Source organism: Papio anubis, chromosome 8, assembly GCF_008728515.1.
Source record: "Papio anubis isolate 15944 chromosome 8, Panubis1.0, whole genome shotgun sequence".
NCBI classification, from domain to species: domain Eukaryota; kingdom Metazoa; phylum Chordata; class Mammalia; order Primates; family Cercopithecidae; genus Papio; species Papio anubis.
The window spans coordinates 56,586,975-56,610,303 of NC_044983.1; the positions used below are offsets into that span (position 1 = coordinate 56,586,975).

Below are 23,329 nucleotides of genomic sequence, written 5' to 3' on the forward strand. Positions count from 1 at the left end.
TAGTCTGAGAGCTTTTTAAAAAATTGATTTTCAATATGAAAGAAACACATTGACGTTTTGCACAATTCCACAATATGATAAAGAATTCAGTACATTTTGGTATAATTCTGTCATGTAGCACAAAGTATCCTTATATAATTGAGTGTCTCTTGTGGCAGAATGGAGTTTAAGGTTATTTAGAATTGGGCATCATTAGTGAAGTTGATGAATTCATTTAATGCAGTGCACAGAGGCTAATGGACGTTATTTCTCTTAAAAGATCCCAGTCTCAACACTCTCATTTTGCTTTGCAAAACTCTGTGAGATTATAAGGGATGTTTGATAGGGAAGTAAGAATGAAGACAAATGTAGTGACTTCTGAGTATTGTGTCTTGATAATGATGTGCCCACCCACCATGAGTTCTGTCTTTCCTGGCTTCTCCATGTAAATTGAATTTTATATATACAGTGTTTGGATCTTGCTTGTCTAGGAAGGGTCTGCAAAGAACTCCCATTTTCTTCCAAACTCTGTGTCATGACACTCTATGATGTTTCCAAGACCATATCTGTAACATGATCTTTATTTTTCTAGTTTTCCTTAGTTATACTTCAAAAAATTGTTTCATAGCATATTTACATTGCACAGCAAATATTTTTCACTTTACGACCAGGTCAGCATACTTTGGTCCTGAAATGAAGGTCAACAAACCCAAGTGTTTTCTAGAGGAGAGACAAAGGAAATCCTGTTGATCTGCATTACCTGAAATATTTTGCACTCCACCCTTCTAAAGCTCAAATACGTTATTTTAGTGTGATTGGATACAAACAGTATCACTCTTTTTAAGGAAAAGGTGGAGATCCTAATAAATTTAAGTGTATGTCTCATTTTTAAAGAAACCAGCCAATTATGTAAACATTTAAATATGCTAAGATGATTTACCATGTAAGTCTGAATCAAACTCCTGATGAATGATTTGTGCAGATAAAAAAAAATCTCAAATTCAGCTTTACTGTTTACTAGCTATTTCTTTATACTTCCTGGCTTTCGAACATCACTTACCAATGATTTTGATAAAAGGCTAATTTGTTCTGATAATACCCAGTAATACTGTTTCCAGTTTAGACTTGAGACTCTTAACTAGGAACAGCTGTTTTATGGCCATAGTTTTTAAATTTTTGTCAATTCAGACTTACTCATGCCAGGATAATGTCTATTGATAAATGAAGTAGAGCATGCTTTTCCTTAATGTATATGTAAGTATACATGTATATGTATATATGTATAGGTATAAACGTGTGTGTATATATACACATATATACACACATATATACATATACACACATATATATGTGTGTGTGTATGTATGTGGTCAAATTAATCCAATTCTGATTTATTTAAATCTGGTCCAGCCTGTGACTCACTATCTGGTGAAGTGGTGTTCACTTCCTTATGAAGACAGCACATGGGAGCGGAGGCAGGACATAGATCAAGCAAAGATCGAGGAGTTTGAGAAACTAATGTCCAGGGAGCCGGAAACAGAGCGTGTGGTAAGAATTGGCTGATGGTAGAGAATTTAATTTGAAAATAGCATAGTGGTGTGGTCTTTGGGAAACCACTAATGGGATTTACTATATTTGAAACAGGAGCGACCTCCTGCTGATGATTGGAAGAAATCGGAGAGTTCCAGGGAGTATAAAAACAATAACAAACTCAGGGAATACCAGTTGGAGGGAGTAAACTGGCTACTTTTCAATTGGTACAACATGTATGTAAAACAAGTTTTTCTTCACTTTTAAATATATCTGTAGTTCCTTTCCTTTAGTTGTTGGAAATAATAAAAAAGAACTTTAATGTTTTAACTCTAATAAGAACTTTTTAAAAAAGCATTGAAAATATATGTAACGTTTATTTAACAGATATTAAACAGATTGATATAAGTATATAAAATAATTTTTATTCTTTGAGAATTTTGTTTGAAAATATATTTTGTTGAATCTAAGAGAACATCTAAAGCCTTTGAGTATGCATTTGTGAGTACAATGGTATATATTTTGTGAAATGACAGCAGTGTCTCATATCCATACTCATTAAACTTTTGTACTTTATTTTCCTCCAAAAGGCGAAACTGCATTTTAGCAGATGAAATGGGTTTGGGAAAAACTATCCAGTCCATTACATTTCTCTATGAGATATATTTGAAAGGAATCCATGGCCCTTTTTTAGTAATTGCCCCATTGTCCACAATCCCCAACTGGGAAAGGGAATTCCGAACCTGGACAGAGTTGAACGTGGTTGTGTATCATGGGAGTCAAGCTAGTCGTCGGACCATTCAGTTGTATGAAATGTACTTCAAAGATCCCCAGGTAAACTGTCACAGGTTGTATTCTGTGTGCTTATTCTGTGCATTTTAAGGTGTTAAAAGAAAACAAAGTCTTGGTGACTTGGGAAGGCCTAAATTTTGCCAAATTGAGAAATTTGCTTTAGATATCTGACTCAATTTACATTTGTATTATCTGTGTCTATAGATAAAAAAAACAGCTCTTTATTTTTATAGCTTTGGTTTTTCTGATTATTAGATTAGAAGGAATGAAATTTTTTGCCTTGAATGATCACTGAAATCTGTTTAATGCTTTGATATGTTAGTTTTATTTCGCAAGCCTAAGAGAAAACTAAACAAAAAATGGTAATATTAAATGTGAATAGAAAGAATATTTTATTATGCTATTGCTAGAAGTGAAAAACAGTAAGATGTAAAAAGTCCTTGAAATATATGACACATTGAATGAAATATATCCCAAGGGAGGAATTTATGCTTTGGCTGTTAGTAGCAATTGCTTTAATTTTTTCTTATTCTAGTTACCTTTATGCCATTAGCGTGTATCAACAGTGAAGCGTTATAAATGACATGATAAGGAAGAATAATATATGCTAAAATAGTTTTATGTTATGGGTAGTAAATGGAAGTCCTGTAATTGCAAATAGGACTTTTGCTATATATATATGTTTTGCTATATATATATATATTTATATATAGAGAGAGAGATAGATGTGTGTGTGTATTCTAAGTATAAAATCTGACCTACAATTAAATAACTAAAGGAGAAAAAATATTGAAGTCTGTATCTTTAGATTTGGGAAATTATTATAAATTTTGTCATATGTGAATGTGTGACTAGAATGGGTATACTTAGTGGTAAGTGATGCACATGCTTTATTAGGAGATTAGATCCAAAATTTACTGACAGTTTTGTCATTTGTTTTACAATTCTGTTTTACCATATAGTTTAAAACTGCCAAAATAACTTGAAAACAGATGTATGTCACCTAAAATAAAGAGATCTCCAAAGGGATAAATATATATGTTTATGCTATTTATTCATCCTTAAAGTTATTTATGTAGTCATTAATGCTTAATAATAATTCAGAGTTGTTCTTATAGGGTCGAGTGATAAAGGGGTCCTATAAGTTTCATGCCATCATCACTACATTTGAGATGATTTTGACTGATTGTCCTGAGCTGCGGAATATTCCATGGCGCTGTGTAGTCATTGATGAAGCCCACAGGCTGAAGAACAGGAACTGCAAGCTGTTGGAGGGACTCAAGATGATGGACTTGGTCAGTGATCATATTGGTGACTGCACTGAACCTGAATAGAATTGTTGCTGACTTGATAGTCCCACTGCTCTGAATTTGATGCCTGTAAACAGTATTTGAAAAGCTTGTCAAATATTGTGGTATATTCTCTGGAACTTTCAGTTATTCAAAAGTTGTTGCCTTTTGGATTCTTACATTGTTGGCTAGTGTCTATTAAACAGTTGTCTTATAGCAGAGTGTAATCATGATATCTTCACTAAAGTGAGTTTCAAGTTTTTGTTTTACCCTTTGTTCATAAATACAGGTTGATCATACCAAATACAAAAATCCCAGAATCCAAAACTTTTTGAGTACCCACATAATGCTCAAAGGAAATGCTCATTGGAGCATTTCGGATTTTGGATTTTCTCATTTGGGATGTTCAGCCCGTAAGTATAAATGCAGATATTCCAAAATCTAAAAATATCTGAAACCTGAAACACTTTGGTCCCAAGAATTTTGGATAAGGGATACTTAACTTGTACTGCCATTTCATTAAGTGTTGGGCCAAGCTTTACTTCAGTGATGATAGTCCAGTTATTTTCCATGGCTCATAGGTTTTGTCATACTGTGGCCAGCAGGACTTGTAGATGCAAGTTCTCAATGAGTTGAGTAGGATATCTGGGGTTGCTTTAGTTCGCACAGATGCTTAGAAGTTTGGGGCATTACAATGCCTCAGATTTAATCTGGAGTTTTACACCATGCTTGTCCCATACTTTTCCAGCTTCCCAAGAGATGATCAGGTCTTCCTGAGTAGATTTTCTAGATTTTTTTTCAGTAGGAGCATCATGGAATAGCATATCATAAGAGTAGAAGGATTTGATTTATTTTCTGTCTAATATTGCTGTGTGTATGATTTCCTAGTGGGAATTTCAACATGACCTGTCATCCTCAGGCTTCTTTTCGCTCCACAGTTTATATCGTGGTTATGATCACTTATATTTTATTTTTAATGTACATTTTGAAAGCAAAGCTACTGTCGTTTAGCATGCCTTGGATGATTTGATAAGTTTCATGGAAGTACAGAAAGGTTTTTAAAATATTTTTAATGCTAAAATATTTTTAATGCTAATTTGATCTTTTGTTAACTGAGAGTTTGAGATGAGAAGGAGTGTTCTATGTATTCATGGCCATATATTTTTAGCTGAAGACTGTTATTACCAAAAAACACCTAAAAGCTTTTTGTTGCAGCTGATTCTCTGAAGCAGCTTATTTTATTCTTAAAGAGATTAGATTTGCCAGCTTTGCTTTTAGTTTAAAACAAACAAAATCTAGTTTTGCTTAAAGGAAAAAGTCTGACTGAATTATCCTATTTAGGATGGGATTTCCCATTTTTCTTCCTAATGAATTATTATTAAAGCTATCCTAAGATCTGTCTCAAAGCAGTTGACTATTATTTGGTGGCCAATCCACAAAACAAGTGAGAGTGCTTAGAAACAGTGAATAGTCTCAGGGACCTTGGTAAGCATATGGAAAAGAGAAACTCTGTGTTTGCATTTGTTCACTCCAGGTGATACTTAAGCATTAAAATGAAGTAAACTTGTATTTGCAGGTAAACACTAATGCTTATGATATAATCTAAATATATCTTCTCAGTAGGGATCCACCTTCATAGTTTTCTACTAAGAGACAGTTATGTGACCATTTCCTGAAGGCTTAAACAGTTATCTGACTGAGCTTATCTGAGTTGTGTTCTATTATTAGTTCATGTGTTCCCAGATAGTAGATTCTTACTGTAAAACATTCTTTCATTGGTGAGTACACATTAATTTAACTCTGTCAACATCAAACAATCTGATTGTCACTGGGCTATTTTTTTTTTAATTTAAGTTCTAGGGTGCATGTGCAGAATGTGCCCGTTTGTTACATAGGTGTACATGTGCCATGTTGGTTTGCTGCAACCATCAACTTGTCATTTACATTAGGTATTTCTCCTAATGCTATCCCTCCCACAGCCTCCCACAATCTTTGGGCTAGTTCAAAGAGTTTTCTATTATTTATACTAACATTTGATTAATGGATTAGAATCTGTTATCCAAATAATTTTCCTATTACATATTGCAGTGTTCTTAAGCTTTTTCACATGATGGCACATACAGAAAATGAATGCCACACTTGGGTAAAAACAGAAGGCTGCCTACTGCCACAGGACACCACCAGTCCTGGGTGTCCTGACCTTCCCCAAGGACTTATAACCTGTACTCATCCTTGGCTCACCAACTGGGAAGCTCTGATTAGCACATGAACAAAATATTTATTTTTCTAATGATCGGGAGTATTTATTTGAGAAGAAATGTTTTCAAGATGGAACACATTGTTGTTCAGAATATAATTGTATTTGTCCAATTCCGAACAGCTCATTGTCTGGTCTTTAAATCCTTACTTAAAAAGTAAGCATCTTGATAACTTAGCCACTTTCTACTTTTTATTCTTTCCTACAATAAGTCACAGTCAAAATAGTGGATAGTAACTATATCCGGCTACGGCACAGGCCATAGGGAACTGCTGTTACCTGCACTAGACTTACTTGCGATGAAAATGTGCTTGATGAGGATTATCTCCAAGTGCATTCCCAGAAAGGAAGACCAATGAGTGTCTTCAGCTCTGCAGGCACCAAGGAAATGTTTGTAAAGATGATACGTTGAGGGGCAGTCACCGTCTTCACAGTCCTCCACAGGAGCTCTGGGAAAACAGCCATCTCGTTGTCCCCCATCCACGAGGAGGGGATGCTGTGGAGGTCATGGTAGTTCTTCATTGATTCTGGTATCTCTTTCATTGTCAGGAAACCTGACACACAGAGTCTGCTTAAAATGAAATTAAATGGACATCACTTCATCGGAGCTAAAAAGAATAGTAATGTTGTCAAGGCAGAAGCACATCTGCTGGCATAGGTGGAGGTGATAAGGTCCATCGACTGAGTTTCTTACATGATGTTTTGTGAGACTGTGCATAGTAATTGTGTATTTTTTTTATTGTTACCCACTTTCAAATTGATACCTCGTTTTATTCCACTATTTGTAGGTAACTGTATGAAAGGATTTTGTGTATAATCATTTGGTGTAACTATAATTGAAGGGAAGCTGCCTAAGAAAGGAGTGCTTTCCTTTTTTCAAATAAGTTTATTTTGAAATTAATAAGTTAAAAAGGCTTTGACTTTTAAAATATTTGGTTAGGCAGTCAAGATTTAATTTAATGTAGTAATAAAGGATATGAAAAAACTGGGAGACACGATAATCAATACAGCTCATCTACTGCAGTAACTCTTTCCTGAATATGTGATGGGGCTTAAAAAAAAGTTCTTGCATACAGTAATCCAGGACTTGGGTATGTCAGTGATTGTGGCCCAGGCTATCCACAAGTGTGGTGGTACATTAGAAAAAAATTGATTGATTGATCCCTACTGTTTTTGAATTTACTGAGTCTGAAGATGATGGTGGTCCACGAAACTGCCTCAGAGACTTTATTCAAAGGGAAGAGGAAGAGGAATACAAGTATATTGAACTCCTTTACCTCACTTTCAAAGAGCTTCATTGACAGATATGACATGGTAGATATTAAGAAAATTAGCATGTTCTTACGTCATTCATCTAGTATCTACTGAGCGTATACTCTGCTTGGCAACCAAGACTTCTCAGGTTCCGAGTTAAGTCAGAATATTGCTTTCTCAACTACTGGGAGGTATAATTACTTTCTGAAATAGTTTTGTTAGCTGTGCTGTGTACCAAATGGCCAGAGAAAGCAGAAAATAATAGGGTTCTTAAGATTAATATCTCACTATTGTTAAGACTGGCCATTGTAAAACAGCTCCTCTGTATTGCATATATAGAAATAGGAGGACAGGGTACAACTGCATGAGGAAAGCTGGGGAAAGAGTTCGTAAACAGGAAGAATTAATTAAAGAAATACCTAACTTGGTTCAAAGAGACAAATTTATAAATAGCATCTGATTTTAAAAAAAAAGTGATTGTGGTATTTACAACCAAGTTGACCTCTTTGCTAGTTGGAAATTTTTGCAGAACAAAATAGTTTTTCATATGCTGTTGCATGTGGAACTTCTTTTGTCTCTATGAAGTGAGTCATGCAGGAAGCAGATGGAGAGATGAGAGCACTGTTGATGTAGAGAGCAGAAAGAAGCATGCATGTTTCATCTGAATCTAGGGATTCTAGGAAAAAAACTTAACTGGTGGGGATAAAAGCATTGAGACTTGGGGACTTAAAAAGCCATGGCACTAAAATACTGACCTATAACTCCAGGAAGAAACAAAATGGCAAGACACATTTAAGGACCCTGTAGAGTTCTGGAGAGGACTGTCCCCAGATCTGTTTACCTGACACAGAAATCGTGTTCTAATATCTCTGTTTTCATGCCTGATTCCTATACTTTTCATAGGATAGATGAGTAGGAGTAGAACAGTGGATATCTAGTGAGAGGCTCTGGTTTTAAGAAAGTGTTTTTGTTACAATTTGATTAGTGGTTTTCCTTGCGTTACCTCAGGAACACAAAGTGCTGCTGACGGGAACCCCACTCCAGAACACTGTGGAAGAACTCTTCAGCTTGCTTCATTTCTTGGAACCAAGTCGCTTCCCTTCAGAAACCACATTTATGCAAGAATTTGGTGATCTAAAAACAGAAGAGCAGGTATTTATCACCTCTACTTTGTATTTCACTCATAAAATTGAAGATTAGCCCATGAAACAGCAAAATATTAAGTTATTTTAAAGTGTGATTATATTACAGTTTTTCCCACCTAGTACACAGAACCTTAGATACCCTTTCCTTGGACTTTCTAGGTCATCATCGTAAAGGTTTTCTTCTTTATTTGTTTGTTTGCTCTTGTGAAGGACTGTTGAGATTTATAGAGAGGTTACATACCTGTTGATATAATTTTCAGAGATAGTTGTGCTGTGCAGGTTGGTAGTTTTGCTATGTATGTGTAGTTTTGGGGATGATGTCAGATGCCACTGACAGTGATAGAGTTGTTTGCCTACTGCAGTTTTGAGTCTCTGTTCTTTGTGAAGCATCTATACTCAGCCACAATGCTTACTTCTTCAAGCCTACATATTTTCACTTTAGAAACTTAGGGCATAACCACTGCACAGTATTTCTGTGAGAAATGAATGAAGTATTGTGTATGAAAAGTGCTTGGGCCAGGCATGGTGGCTCATGCCTGTAATCCCAGCACTTTGGGAGGCTGAGGCAGGTGGATCATGAGGTCAAGAGTTTGAGACCAGCCTGACCAATATGGTGAAACCCCGTCTCTACTAAAAAAAAAAAAATACAAAAATTAGCCGGGCGTGGTGGTGGGCGCCTGTAGTCCCAGCTACTGTGGAGACTGAGGCAGGAGACTAGCTTGAACCTGGGAGGCAGAGGTTGCAGTGAGCCAAGATCACGCCACTGCACTCCAGCCTGGGCGACAGAGTGAGACTTGGTCTCAAAAAAAAAGAAAAAAAAAAAGTGCTTGGCTATTTTATATGCTGTAAGAGTTATGTGGGTATTAGTTATAATGTGTGTGCTGTATTTGAAATAAATATGGAGATAGACGTGAAATCTTGGTTTTTATGTGCCATCTCCCCTGACTTACTGTCTAAAACCTCTTAGCTCGGTTCAGAGTAAGGTCTGTTTTGTTTTTCTTTTCTAAAATAAAAACCGTATGGAGTACTCAGTTCTCTTGCCAATCAATAGAAAAGAGAACCAGGGAGAGATGTCTCTGCTGGCTCCTTCCTGCAGGGACTAGATTGCTCCTGGCTCACTTCCTCTCATTCTTTAGCTCTGCCTAGAAAGGAAGAGAATAGAAACAGAGCATTGCCATGACACTGTCTTGTCGCTCTTCTCTATCTTCCCTATGGCTTAGAGCAAACAGAATGGAAAGCTACATGAATATGTTGGATTTCTGCTGGGTACTTTTCAAGCCTTCTGGCTGTTCAGGGCTCCTGGATGGATGAAATAGTTCATTTGACATAGAATCATCCAACCTTCGTGCACTGCTCTTATGAAAGCTGAAAGATGAGCTCCTTCATTCTCTCACTGGGCTTTGAAAAATGAAAATGGATGGTTAATGAATGAGATAATCCTGATGTTTCATGTTAGAATATGTTTTAACTTACCATCAAATCATGACACAAGTATTTACTTAAGGTCCTTTTTTAGGTGCAAAAACTTCAAGCTATTCTAAAGCCAATGATGTTGAGACGTCTCAAAGAGGATGTAGAAAAGAACTTGGCCCCCAAAGAAGAAACTATTATTGAAGTTGAGCTAACAAATATTCAGAAGAAATATTACCGAGCCATCCTTGAGAAGAATTTCACATTTCTTTCCAAAGGCGGTGGGCAAGCTAACGTACCTAACCTGTTAAACACTATGATGGAATTGCGGAAGTGCTGCAATCATCCGTACCTTATTAATGGTAAGCCTGCTCTGCTCACAAACTTGCTTAAGTGACGGTTGAAGCCCAGAAATCCTTTTCTGCCCCCAGACTGAGGATTTCATGGTATATAGTCATTCCTGTCTCCTGTCCACTCAGCATGGATTTCACCAGCTTCCCACTTTCTGTGATGCCTCCTTCTGTGTTTGCTGAAGGCGAGTGACCATTGCCCCAGCAACTGCTAAAATGGAATCTCACTTTGCCTTTCTCCTACCTCCCTGTGCTTGAAAAGAGGCATTAGTTTTCCATGGCTAGAAGTCATCTGAAGTGCTAACAGCCAAAGAGAAATTAACCCCTAATGGAGGTTTTCTTGGGGTGTGTGTATTTAAATCAGAGATGTTAAAGAGGAACTTAGGTGTGGGCAGACAGCTAACAGCTGTCTCAAGCCTTTGATAGAAAATGTCCTCATCTTCCTCTCAGTCCAGAGTCATCTAGCACCTCTGTCCTCTGAGAACAAAAAGATTAACTTAAAGCTTTGATAATTTATGGGCCTCCTCTTTTCTTAACTAAATTGATAGTGTTATATAACTCATGGCTTAAAACCTTTATTATGCATTTTTGGAAATCATTAAGGTGATAAATATTTCATGCTTATGTTGTATAAGATACTCTGGAGAATACAAAGGTAAATAAGAAGGGAGCATTCGCCACAAGCAGTCTTCAATTAGCTGAGAGATTGAGATTGGGGGAGTCTTTAGAAGGAGATGGCCTTTTAAGGCAAGTCTGCAGGGGTAGAAAGGATTTTCCCAGGAGAGTTAGAAAAAGAAAGGATGTTTAGGCTGAAGTAATGATACAAGCAAAGAGAGGGGATCAGGAAAACAATGAGGAACTTGCCCAAAGTAAAAGGCACACATAAGAAATGCACCTTAGTCATGGCTTGGACCCTGCTGCAGAATTCCTTAAAGGCAAGTGCATGGAACCTCCGCTCTCCTCTGCAGGCAGTGAAGAACCACAACTAGTGTTTGAGCTGAGCATTGATAAGAAATATGATTCAGGGTGATGCGTCAGGCAACGTTGCATAAAAAGGATGGGAGGAGGAAAGACAGACAAGCAGAAGGACCAGCTCAGAGGCTATTGTATTCTGGGCAGAAGTTAATGTGGGTTAAAGAAAGGTGGTGGCAGGCTAATTTGGGAGACTTGTACACGATGATGGTTGGCCAGCAGTGCAATTAGATGCCTTTTCAAGGAAGAGGGAGCACAACCTGGTCTGTCTTTATCACAGTTTATGAGGTTCAAGGACAGCTAATTTAAAGAATTTCTAATCTTTCCCCTTTTAATAACTTATAACTCATCAGACCCCAGATTCAGAAGTCTCCATTGCTAATGGACAGAGTAGTCCACGCCTGGAAGACAGTCTCAGAGGGTTGCACCTGGGATTGTTGGTGTGGTGCGACAAATCAGTGAATTTCTTTATATATATATATGTGTATGTGTATATACACACACACACAAAACACACACATATGAACACATTTTTTTTTTCTTGAATAGGGTCTGTCTCTGGCACCCAGGCTGTAGTGCAGAGGCATGATCTCAGCTCACTGCAGCCTTGACCTCCCAGGCTCAAGCATCCCTCCCACCTCAGCCTCCCGAGTAGCTGGGACTACAGGCATGTGCCACAACGTGCAGCTAATTTTTTTTTTTTTATTTTTTGTAGAGATGGGGTTTCTCCATGTTGCCCAGGCTGGTAGCGAACTCCTGAGCTCAAGTGATCTGCCTACCTCAGCCTCCCAAAGTGCTGGGAATACAGGTGTGAGCCACCGTGCCCAGCCAGTGAATTTCTTTTTGTGCTTTTAGTTTTGTCTTCTAAAGAGAGTATCCTGTGTGATGATTATGTATCTGATATTGCCAACCTGCTAATCACAGTATGTTTAGGAGCTTGTACAACCGTTATGGTGAGTGTTAACTAGCCAGGTCGTGAGTTGGCAAGACAGAGCTTAGGGCAACTGATGGAGCGAGATGAGGACACGTGTGTGCATGCACTGTGCACATACACGCGTTTGCATTTAATAGCTGGTACAAAAGAAAAGAAATAATAGGCTCCAAGGGGAAAGAAAAGAAAAGGAGATACAAAAGAGTCTGAATGCTACCAGCAGGATGTGTGTGAAAGGGGAGATCTCAGCAATGGTAGTTAGATTGCCACCCCCAGTTCCAGCAAGTTTACCCTGTTTGGTCATATGTTAATTATATGCATTGAACATTGTGGGTTGTTTTCCCCCAAAACACAGCTGGTGTGTCTCTTCCTCTGCTGATTGCTTTCCAGGGTCATTCTCTATAGCATATTTGTTCGCCAGGAGCCCCTCAGGACTCCCTAAGGCTTGGCATCTGTGGCAGTTGTCCTAATTGGTCACACCTTGAGGTCAGCTTTTCTGTCCTGACAAGTTAAGAAGTGTCTGTTAAGCAGGTGTCCTTGTTCCTAAATTTGGGGAAGTTAAGGTGAAAAAGTATAGATAACCTACAATCTAAGCGCACGCAGTTGCCCAGATAACTTACGTAGACATCGTATTGTGTAGAAGTTGCTCCAGGGCCAGTACTGTTCATTTTCATCCACAGTCTGGAGTAAAAACATATATCCAGCATTTAAAAGGAAATTCTTTAATTTGGGAGATTACACTGAAATTTGAATGGGTTGTGGCAGAGCAAAGAAGCCTCAATCAACATTCAACAAAACACATTTCCAGGATTATGAAAAATAGAAGCAATTTTATATGTATGAGTTGAAAGTAACATAAGCACAGCACAAGGAAAAAAGTTTAGAAGTGTTGGTAGAACACAAACTATATATAAATGAGACAATATTTTTAATGTGACCCTTAATATTTTTACTTCAATGCTTGGAACAGTGTCTGGCACACTCTAGGTCCTCTGCTAGTTGTTTTCTTGCTAAAAAGTTAAGCAAGAAAGTTAAACAAGTGAAGGTAACTAACTGAGTGACATAAATGGAGTTACTATTATTGGCCCAAGCTTTATTTCAATGGAATTTCCAATTTCTCGGTTTTGTAATGTGAAGTTAAGAATAATGTTGAAAACATGTCCAAGGTACCCTGCTGGTTAGAGCTGACTTAAGAGTCATTGCTGGTTATTGTTTGAGGCAGGGGGCGTGTAGAGAAGAGTGGGCAAAAAGAAAACAAGAATGAGGCTTACGTGATGGAGTGAATTTCAGAGAGAAAATAGTAACTTGTTTTTTTCTGGTAATCGTCAAGAACAAAATATTTTCTTGTTTGTTCGTGGCTTTTATATAGCTAGAGGACATTGCAGTTACTGTCCCGACAGTGACCATCTGTTGAAGTGAAAAGACTTCAAGCTGTAAGTGAGTGCACACTTGTTTCAAGTTGTCTTTGATATACACACTTTCCAATGTAGTACCAGCCATACATTAATTTAGGATGGAACCAACAAAGTGTTTTGGGTTGTCATAACCCATTTCCAGTTAATTTTTGGATTGATGTTTACAAATTGGGTATCAAACGTTAACTGGTAATCTTGAAAATTTAGCTATGATGTCAGAAGGTAGCAGTTGCCTTCCTCTGCAACACTCTTCCCACCCTCTTTCCTTCAATGTTGCGACAATAAAATGTCAAGACAATCATATAGGAAAGATGTTTGCTGATACTATTTTTGAATGAAATATTATTAGTATAAACTGGCTGCCAGTTGTAAGAACCTGAATTCATAACAAAGAGCTGAATTAATTAATTCAGCAGTAGCTTTTGTCAGGTAAGAAAGAATGGATTTTTTTTTGGACTATTCTTTTTGGTGGTATAAAAAAGGCAAAAATTATTTTTTTAATCTCTGAATAAATTTAAAATTAAATTTCTCTGCAAATTTGACCAAATTATTTGTATTAAAAAAATTTTAACTGAAACTCAAACATATCTGATGTTTATTTTGTCAAAATGATTATTTCCTTTTTGAAAAATATTCATTGGCCATTAATTTGTTTTAAATGGCTAAAATACTATATTTATATTATTGTGGATTTTAACTTAGTATGGACAAAACATAGTTGACCAGATAACATAAGAGTAAAATTTATTTCTGAATTTCAGAGCTTATGGTATATTGTACAAGAACACACTCGAAAGAGACCTAATGTAACATGTGCACTTAAATCTGTTTCCCCTGTCTCTTGAGGGGCTTGTCCTGAATCTAGAACCTGGGTTTCTAAATTTCATGTTTTAAAAAATATTAAACTTTATTCAAGAACATTCTTGCTAATGCTCTTAAACAGCATTTTGCTCTTTACTCTTACATTTATTTTCCATAAAGAAAAATTGTGAATATTACCTTTTCATTCACTTTAAGAAAGGTGTGAGGACCAGGCCCCCTTCATAGGAAGTCAGTGTATTTTGTGGAAGGCCTTAGTGCTTGGGAAGACATTAAGTGACTTTAATCTGTTCTCAGTAAATTATTTGTTGATTAATAATTAACAAGCTGTATTTCTGCATTTGACCGTGCCATAAGGTAATTTCTACATACAACCTTAAAGTACAGATAGGATTGCACTTTTGTTACATCTGTGCTTGTTGCAGCAGTACCATGTGAGAGGCTGTGGTGGCCTGTCCCACTAACCCAACCTTTAAAGCCTCTGTGAGATTTATATATCCCCATCTTGTGTATAGTTAGTTCACATGTTAAAAACTAGTGGTAGGAAGGTAGTTTTAAGTTTCTGGCACAGTTAAAGTCTGGGAGACAATCCCATTAAGATGAATGTGTGTGTGTGTATTTTCTAAAGAATAGTTGAACACATCCTCCACCCTCAGAGAAAGGAGCTGAACACAACAGCTATGTCCTGATTAACCCCAGAGGCAGGAGGAGGCCAGACCAATGCTGCGTAATTCTAGTTAAGCCACCTAAGCAGTTGAAGGAAGCTTAGCCTGCGGCTTCCTGAATAAGCGTGTGTCAGGCAGGGATGTGGTGGGGCATCTTTCCTTAGGAAGATGTCATCTTCTTGAGGCCTCTTGCCAGTGTACCCAAGTCTTTGGACCAGCAAAAATCCATGTGGGGCTATGAGGGAGAAAAGAAGGGTGTAAGCATTCAGAAGTCTTGTGTCAAACACTTAAAAGTTTATTTGTTTTTAATTTTAAAAGGTTTGGATAGTTCAAGATAGAATTTTGTATCTTAGGAAAAATGACCAGATGAGAATGAATGTGGAGGGAGATTTAGAGATTACAATAGATGTATGCTTAGGTCCCCAACAGATATTCCAAGAAATTATCCTGGAAGTAAATTCCTCTTTTTGTAGTTCCTTTGCCTATATTAATATGCAATTGTAGACCCAAACTACTACTGCTCTTACGCTGTAATTGTTAGGACTCTATTCCTTTGTTTTTTCATTTCGGAACAGATTTTGTTGTTTGTGTTTATGTTCAGCTAGTAAACATTTCTTCATTTCTTTAGCAATTTAGGTTCCAAATTTTTTGTAGGTATCTGGCCCTTGGCTTGTTTCTGCCACTTCTGGCTTGACAGTCTGTTGTTGAAATTCCGTTTTTACAGACAGCAAACATTTGTTTGTTGAAAAATGTGGTTTTCCCCCTAAATGCCTCAATGTGTTATGCTTAAAACTTTTATCCCTTTTGTGCATCCACAGTTTTGTATAGACCCAAGTATGAGTAAGTGGATGGATTCTTGTTCATAAGCAGGAGTTTGGTGTTCTGGTCCCTACAGTTTGCAATGGGTTTTGAAAGCAAGTTCATTGTTTTTAGTAATAAAAACCTTTTACAGTATTCACGTTATGCTGTCCAATCTCTGCAGGTGCTGAAGAGAAAATTTTGGAAGAGTTTAAAGAAACACACAATGCAGAGTCTCCAGATTTTCAGCTCCAGGCAATGATCCAGGCTGCTGGCAAGCTAGTGCTGATTGACAAGCTGCTGCCAAAACTGAAGGCTGGTGGCCACAGGGTGCTTATCTTTTCCCAGATGGTGCGCTGCTTGGACATACTGGAAGACTACCTCATTCAAAGACGGTGAGGGCCACCATATCAGAATAATAAAAAGGAAATCTAAAATTACCTTCACAGGGTTCCAAGCAGTCCACTAAAAGTGGTATCTATGATAAAGGGGATAGAATGGGGAAAATGTATCACATGTCATTTTTAAAACTATAGATGTACATGATTATTTTATATGATGACTACAGGAGGACATTGCATACTTTTTTAGGCAATTTTATTTCCCCATTGCCTTTATTTGAGTAAGGGAGAATATTTCTTACTTAAAATTGAAATTATTTGTTATCTTACTGTTATAGGTGTCAGCTGTTTTTAGAATTTAGCTATTTCCCTGGAGAGGAAGTAAAATAAAATTTAATCGTTGATCATTCAATCAATTATATAAAAAACTCCAATAAACCCTGTTTGCTCTGAGATTAGCTCTGTTAAGTCATATTAGTCTTTTAAATATATATTCCATATTGTAATAAAATTTTTTAAAAAGGAGCAAGTATGTTGTCGCTGTGTGTCAGGCCTCCTTGTTCACACTGATGATTTCTAGGTACCCATATGAAAGGATTGACGGCCGAGTAAGAGGCAACCTCCGCCAGGCAGCTATCGACAGATTCTCCAAACCTGATTCTGATAGGTTTGTTTTCCTCCTGTGTACAAGGGCAGGAGGTTTAGGCATTAACCTCACTGCTGCTGATACCTGCATCATCTTTGATTCAGACTGGAATCCCCAAAATGACCTCCAGGTAAATGCACAAGAAAGTCCTGATGCCTTTAAAAAAGAAGTCATTCTGCTTACTATGACAGAGTCCCAGTCAGACCCATAAATTAATGTTGCGTTGTCACTCAGGCTGTATCCTATGACTCAGAGCAAGTAACCAACTAGTAACTTATTGATTAATAATGTGAGAAGAAACTTTTTAGTTTTAACCTTCTTCTAAATGGCACCTCTATTTATTGGCACATAGATAGGGTCTTATAACTGGCAGTTGCGTCTTGTCATTCGCTGGTAGCCGTCTTAGCTCAGGTCTCCTTAACAAAATACCATAAATTGGTTGGCTTAAACAGCAGACATTTATTTCTCACGGTTCTGGAGGTTGGAGGTCCAAGACCAGAGTGCCAGCAGAGTCAGGTTCTTGGTGAGGGCCCTCTTCCTGGTTTACGGACAGTCATCATCTTGCTGTGTCCTCACCCAGCTTAACGAGAGCCAGCTCTCTTGTCTCTTTATATGAACACTAATCCCGTTCGTGAGGACTCCACCCTCATGACCTAATTACTTCCCTAAGGCTCCACCTCCAAATATCATCACAATTGGAATGAGGGTTTCAGCATATGAATTTGGTGGGGAGACACAAACATTCAGTTCATTGCAATAACTATTAATTTCATTTTTCTTCCAGGCTCAGGCTAGATGTCATAGAATAGGACAGAGCAAATCTGTGAAAATCTACAGGCTGATTACAAGAAATTCCTATGAAAGGGAAATGTTTGACAAGGCTAGTTTGAAGCTGGGGCTGGATAAAGCTGTGCTACAGTCTATGAGTGGAAGAGAAAATGCTACCAATGGGGTAAAACCACCCTTGCCCAAACCATTCATTTATTCTGGCACTTTTCTTTATTTAACTAATTATAAAAAATTACTCAGCTTTTGATTATTTTTCGACCTCAATATTTTAAGTGTATTTTTGTAACACTTTCCTTTGTTATAATTTAGGTTTACTCTCTTTGAGAAAAATGCAGCATTTGTTTAGTCTACAAATCTTTTAATTCTAAATTATTTTGAGTATTTTAAATATTTCTCTAAAACAGGTACAACAGCTTTCCAAGAAAGAAATAGAGGATCTTCTACGAAAAGGGGCCTATGGTGCACTCATGGATGAGGAGGATGAAGGGTCTAAATTCTGTGAAGAAGATATTGATCAGATCCTCCTACGTCGAACCCACACCATTACCATTGAGTCAGAAGGGAAAGGTTCCACGTTTGCTAAGGTGTGAATCGATCTGAAGAGGCCAGGTTTTCCATAGAAACATAACAGAGTTCATGTGAAAAGTACCTTGTAAAAGTGCTTACAAGATGCATTGGGAATTAATCAAATTAATCATTAACTCCCTGTGGAACCCCTGGCACATGAAGCTTGCTTTATGCTTTGGTTTCTCTTCTGTGTACCTGCCACTGGTATTTGCCCTCGCCTTGTCATCCTTGTATCTACTTCCCAGCTCCTGAGGCTAATCCCTCAGTTGTGTTCTTGACTCCATCCTCTCCACTTCTGAGATCCTGCTCCATTGGCATCTTCCTTCTCTCCCCAGATTCTGGTTTCTGAAACAGCCTATAAGAATGATCAACTCCCTCCTTTAAAAATACCTGTCCACTATTTTCCCCTTTAACTCTGTCTCCATACATAAACTCTTTTCAGAGCTAAAATCCACACAAACGTAATCTACTCCAGCTGTCTCTACTGTCTCCCTTTCTACTTATTTTTCAGCTTTTTCAGCGTCCAGCTTGCACCCGTTCCCTGCCTCTCTATCAGAGCTGCTCTGGCCAGGGTCACCACTGAGTACATCCAATGGTTCCACCTGAGAGCCCCTTCTGAGGTTTTGCCTGCATTTTGTTCTAGCCATCTCACTAAGGCCCACTCTGTACTTTTATTTTTAACAGCTTTACTGAAATGTAATTAACTGACTATACAGTTAACCTGTCTTAAGTGTACAATTCAGTGCCTTTACCATATTACAGACGTGAGCACATACTACCACAATCTAAGTTTGAAACATTTCCATTACCCCAGAAAGGTCCTTATGCTCATTAGCAGTCATTCCCTATTCCTATCCGTACCAGTCTCCCATATCTGGAAAGCATGAATCTACTTTATTTTTCTACAGATTTGCCTTCTCTGGACAGTGGACAGTTCACATAAATGGAATCATATGATGTATGATCTTTTGTGTCTGACTTCATTCACTTAGCATAATGTTTTTCAGGTTCATCCATATTGTAGTATGAATCAGTAATTCATTCCTTTTTATTGCTGAACAGTATTCCATTTTATGGGTATACCACATTTATTTGTTGATAATGGACATCTGGGTTGTTTTTACTGTTGGTTATTATGAAGAATGTTGTTATGGATATTTGTGTACAAGTTTTTATATAGACTTGTTTTCATTTTTCTTGAGTATATACCAGGAGTAGAATTGCTGGGTCCTATGTTAACTTCATGTTTGACCCTTTGAGGAACTGCCAGACTGTTTTCTAAAGTGACTGTACTATTTTCTTTCCAAGTCAAATAGTAAGAAGTATAGATGAGGATATGGAGGAAATGGAACTCCATATCCTCCCCAATACTTTTTATTATCTGAGTTTTTAGTTTTTGCCGTTCTAATGGGTGTGAGGTCATATCCCACTCTTGTTTTTATTTGCATTTCTCTGATGATATTGAGCATCTTTTCATGTGCTTATTGGCCAGATGTAGATCATCTCTGGAAAAAATTCTATTCAAGTTCTTTGTTCATTTTTTGAGTTTCTTGTTATTAATATTTCAGACTTAAAATATGTTCTGTATGAAAGTTCTGTATTAATATGATTGCAGATATTTTCTCCTCTTTTCTTAATAGCGTGTAATTTTAATGAAGCCCAGTTTACCATCTTTTTCTTTTATCGCTTGTGTTTTAGTGCATTGTCAAACCCAAGCTCACAGAGATTTATGTTTTCTACAGATTTGCCTACTCTGGACAGTGGTCAGTTCATATAAATGGAATCATGTGGTATATGATCTTTTGTGTCTGGCTTCATTCAGTTAGCATAATGTTATTCACTAGCATAACTTAGATTCCAAGATTTGTAGTTTTTAACTCTTACATTTTGGTCTGTGATTCCATTTGAATAGAGTTTTGTGTATGGTGTGAGGTAGGGGTCCAACCTTCCTTTTGCATGTGGCTGTCCAGTTATCCCAGCTCCTCCAATCTGGAAAGGCTCTTCTCCTGTGGGCTTTGAGACCCACATCTTCTCCCTTACATCTTTCAGCTTTATGTCAGATTATTTTCTCAGAGCTCACAGCCAAACTTACCATCCCTGTCTCTCCCCCTACCGCCATCTGTTTGTCCACCTGACTGACATCATTCAGATGCCTGAAATGGATGCTGAAGTTTTTCCTGGCTTCCTCTTTCATATTTCACATACACCCAGATTCTGACTCTAATTAATTTTGCCTTTTTTATTTTTAGGGATGATGTCTCACTGTGTTGCCCAGGCTAGACTTGAACACATGGCTCAAGTCACCTTCCACCTTCAGCTTCCCAAGAATTTTACCTTTTAAAGAATATGTTTCTTTTTTTAAAAATTTTTTTGTTTTTATTTTATTTTATTTTATTTTTGACAGAGTCTTGCTTTGTGGGAGTGCAGTGGGAGTGCAGTGGCGCAATCTCGACTCGCTGTAACCTCTTCCTCCTGGGTTCAAGTGATTCTCTTGCCTCAGCTTCCCGAGTACCTGGCATTACAGGCGTGCACCACCATGTCTGGCTAATTTTTGCATTTTTAGTAGAGACAGGGTTTCACCATGTTAGCCAGGATGGTCTCAAACTCCTGACCTCAAACCATCGGCCCACCTTGACCTCCCAAAGTGCTGGGATTATAGGCGTGAGCCACCATGCCTGGCCTAAAGAATATGTTTCTAAACCACCTTCTTTTCTCCATTTTGTTATTTCTTCTGTAAATTATTACAGTGGCCTCTTCTGCTGTGTTCTGACCTCCATGCTCCAAGCATTGGTATGACCTTTCCAACTTGTGACTCTAGATATGATTGTGTCCATAATGAGATTATTCCCAGTTTCAAATAGTCCCTGGTTCCCTCGGGATAGAGTTCAAACTCTGTTAACAACACATAGAAGACACTGCTTCACCTAGCTTCCCTCTCCCTCACCAGCTCGACCTCTGGCTCTTCTTCCCTGACTACCCTTTTCCCCTTTACTCTCCTCTGTGCCATGGCACATGCTCTGCTGTGAACATGTCCACATGCTTTCCTGTTTTATGAATGTTTTAAAATGGTTCAGGCATCATTTTATGGGAGAGCCTTTTCTTCTCAGTTTCCAGCAATGCCCCGCCTGAACCAGGTTAGGGGCCCCTCCTCTGTATATCACCTGCACTGGTCTATACCTTTGCTCCCTGTCATGTATCATGCTGCAGTGTAATTCTTTGGTTTGGTCTCAGCTCCTGGTCAGTCAGTTGCCTGAGGGCCCGTCTGTCATTCTAGTCCCATCTACTGTAGTGTCTAGCACAAGTGGAGGAACGCACAATATTGGAGCAAATGAATAAACAAAAGCTGCTTTACATTCTACTTCTGAGAAAAACCTCTCAAAGTAATGTGTTTCTTTTTTCTCTGTAGGCCAGTTTTGTTGCATCTGGAAATAGGACAGATATTTCCTTGGATGATCCAAATTTCTGGCAAAAGTGGGCTAAGAAGGCTGAATTGGATATTGATGCCTTAAATGGGAGGGTGAGTAAGAAGTCCCATTCAAACACCTATCTGATCTAAACCAAGAGCCACTCTTTCAGAAATTTCAAATGTATCTCCTCTTTTGTTAGAACAACCTGGTTATTGATACTCCAAGAGTGAGAAAGCAGACCAGGCTCTACAGTGCAGTGAAGGAAGATGAGCTGATGGAGTTCTCAGACTTGGAAAGTGATTCTGAAGAAAAGCCCTGCGCAAAGCCACGGCGCCCCCAGGATAAGTCACAGGGCTATGCAAGGAGTGAGTGTTTCAGGGTGGAGAAGAATCTGCTTGTCTATGGGTAAGTAGGACTCACTACGTAAGATGGAATTTTGTTCTAACGATAGTTAGAATTCCCAACTGGTATAGAGCTATATTTGTGTTCGAATTTGTGTGACACCCCTTTGCACAGTCAAATGAATGCTTCTGCAGTAACTTTACAGGGCTTTGGAGCCATTTGGTTAACATAATCTAAGTTGTTCAGATGCTTCTGGATTCAGAGGTCACCTGAAGTTAGGGTGCTTGCGTGTACCTTAAGGAATTATGCCAGATCCAGATTTACATGTTGATTATTAATAAGAACAAAGTGTCAAAATTACAAAATCTTTTCTCACTTTACAAGCTTTGCATAAAATTTGTGACTGTCGTAAGCTTTTAATATTTCTCTTATAAAAAATTGTCAAAGGCAATAATCTCACTTGTTAAATTCTTCCTTGCAACTCATGTGAACCATGAATGGTCATTTGAACTTTGTGAAAGTGTTGTATTTTTCCTGCTGGACTACAAGTTTCTAAAAGGCAGGATCCATGTCTAATTTATCTCTGAATCACTGTGACGCCCGAAGCAGTACTTCGAATGGCACGGTGCTCAGTAAATATCTGAATCGGTCAATAAGAGTTCTCTAACAGATTGTGGGACTATAGGCAACTCCTGTTAAAAAAACAAAACAAACCAAAAAAACTGCTACTAGAGTAACCTTTCTACAGATCTGATGACGTCCTGTCTTGGATGATTTCTTCCAATGGATTACCATTAGTTTCAGAGTAAACACAAACATATGCTGACATGGCATCCAGAGCTCTTCTAGGCCCTTGTCTTCTGTTGGTTTCTTTCCCATGGGCAGTGCAAGCTTCTGTTAGGACAGACGGCTTCATCTCCTTCAATGTGCCACGCTCCATCTCATCTGTGTCTTTGCACAAGCTCTTCCCACTGCCTAGAGGACCCCCCACGTGCACCTCCACTGGGAGGTGACCTGCCTCCCTTCTGCTCTCTGTGGGTGTCCGATGCAGGCATCAGCTTGTGCTCTGCAACCGAGTCTGGCCTATACTTCCCATCACACTCATCATGTTGTTTACGATTTTTGAGTCACCTCCCTCTTTTGCTAGATTCTGTTTGCAGCTGCTTGAGGATGGAGGCTCCTTCTTTGTGCCCTCAGTGCGTAGTGCAGTGTGAGCAGACACATAGTGCTGATAAATGCTTGTTCATCAGAAGTCCATCCTCATTATCTGTGCAAGCTGGGCATCCTCTCTTGTCTCTTCTTACATGGGGCAGAGACTCACATCCTGCCCCCCAAAAGCCTTTTGCTACCCTCGCCTGCTGCCATGTTTCAGCACAATCATCCGATTTGAGAGTTCTGTGGGTAACTTTAGGAATGGAACACATAAATAACTCCTACAGCTAAGAAGTGTGCTTAGCACAGATTGTCTTTCAGTCAGGTCCTTCCCCCTTCCCATAGTCGTCACTATGTACTGAACACCTATGTGCTGGTCACTGTCTAGGATCCTCTCAGTCACTTGGGGTGGAGCTCTGAGCAAAACAGTCATGGCTCAGGCAGGCAGGTGAGCAAGCAGAAGTGGTGCAGACTGTGAC

At 38.4% G+C, this 23,329-nt stretch overlaps 1 protein-coding gene and 1 long non-coding RNA gene across 12 annotated transcripts in view; one reads left to right on the forward strand and one right to left on the reverse strand.

The window, feature by feature from the left end:
* CHD7 (chromodomain helicase DNA binding protein 7) overlaps positions 1-23,329 on the forward strand; it is a 188,464-nt gene that overhangs the window by 141,704 nt on the left and 23,431 nt on the right. For all 11 annotated transcript variants that reach the window (XM_021942359.2, XM_021942365.2, XM_021942367.2 and 8 more), the window contains 12 exons: positions 1,390-1,527; positions 1,624-1,745; positions 2,100-2,343; positions 3,420-3,596; positions 8,110-8,253; positions 9,763-10,018; positions 15,791-16,001; positions 16,528-16,723; positions 17,378-17,545; positions 17,787-17,966; positions 21,356-21,466; positions 21,556-21,761. In XM_021942359.2, the coding sequence (XP_021798051.1) occupies positions 1,390-1,527; positions 1,624-1,745; positions 2,100-2,343; positions 3,420-3,596; positions 8,110-8,253; positions 9,763-10,018; positions 15,791-16,001; positions 16,528-16,723; positions 17,378-17,545; positions 17,787-17,966; positions 21,356-21,466; positions 21,556-21,761 (2,153 nt within the window). The remainder of the gene's footprint in view (positions 1-1,389; positions 1,528-1,623; positions 1,746-2,099; positions 2,344-3,419; positions 3,597-8,109; positions 8,254-9,762; positions 10,019-15,790; positions 16,002-16,527; positions 16,724-17,377; positions 17,546-17,786; positions 17,967-21,355; positions 21,467-21,555; positions 21,762-23,329) is intronic.
* Positions 6,329-23,329, reverse strand: part of LOC108587243 — a 36,786-nt gene continuing 19,785 nt past the window's right edge. Inside the window, exons 3-5 of the long non-coding RNA XR_004185827.1 lie at positions 12,530-12,590; positions 8,105-8,235; positions 6,329-6,415 (exon numbers count right to left, since the gene is read on the reverse strand). This is a non-coding gene — a long non-coding RNA (uncharacterized LOC108587243). The remainder of the gene's footprint in view (positions 6,416-8,104; positions 8,236-12,529; positions 12,591-23,329) is intronic.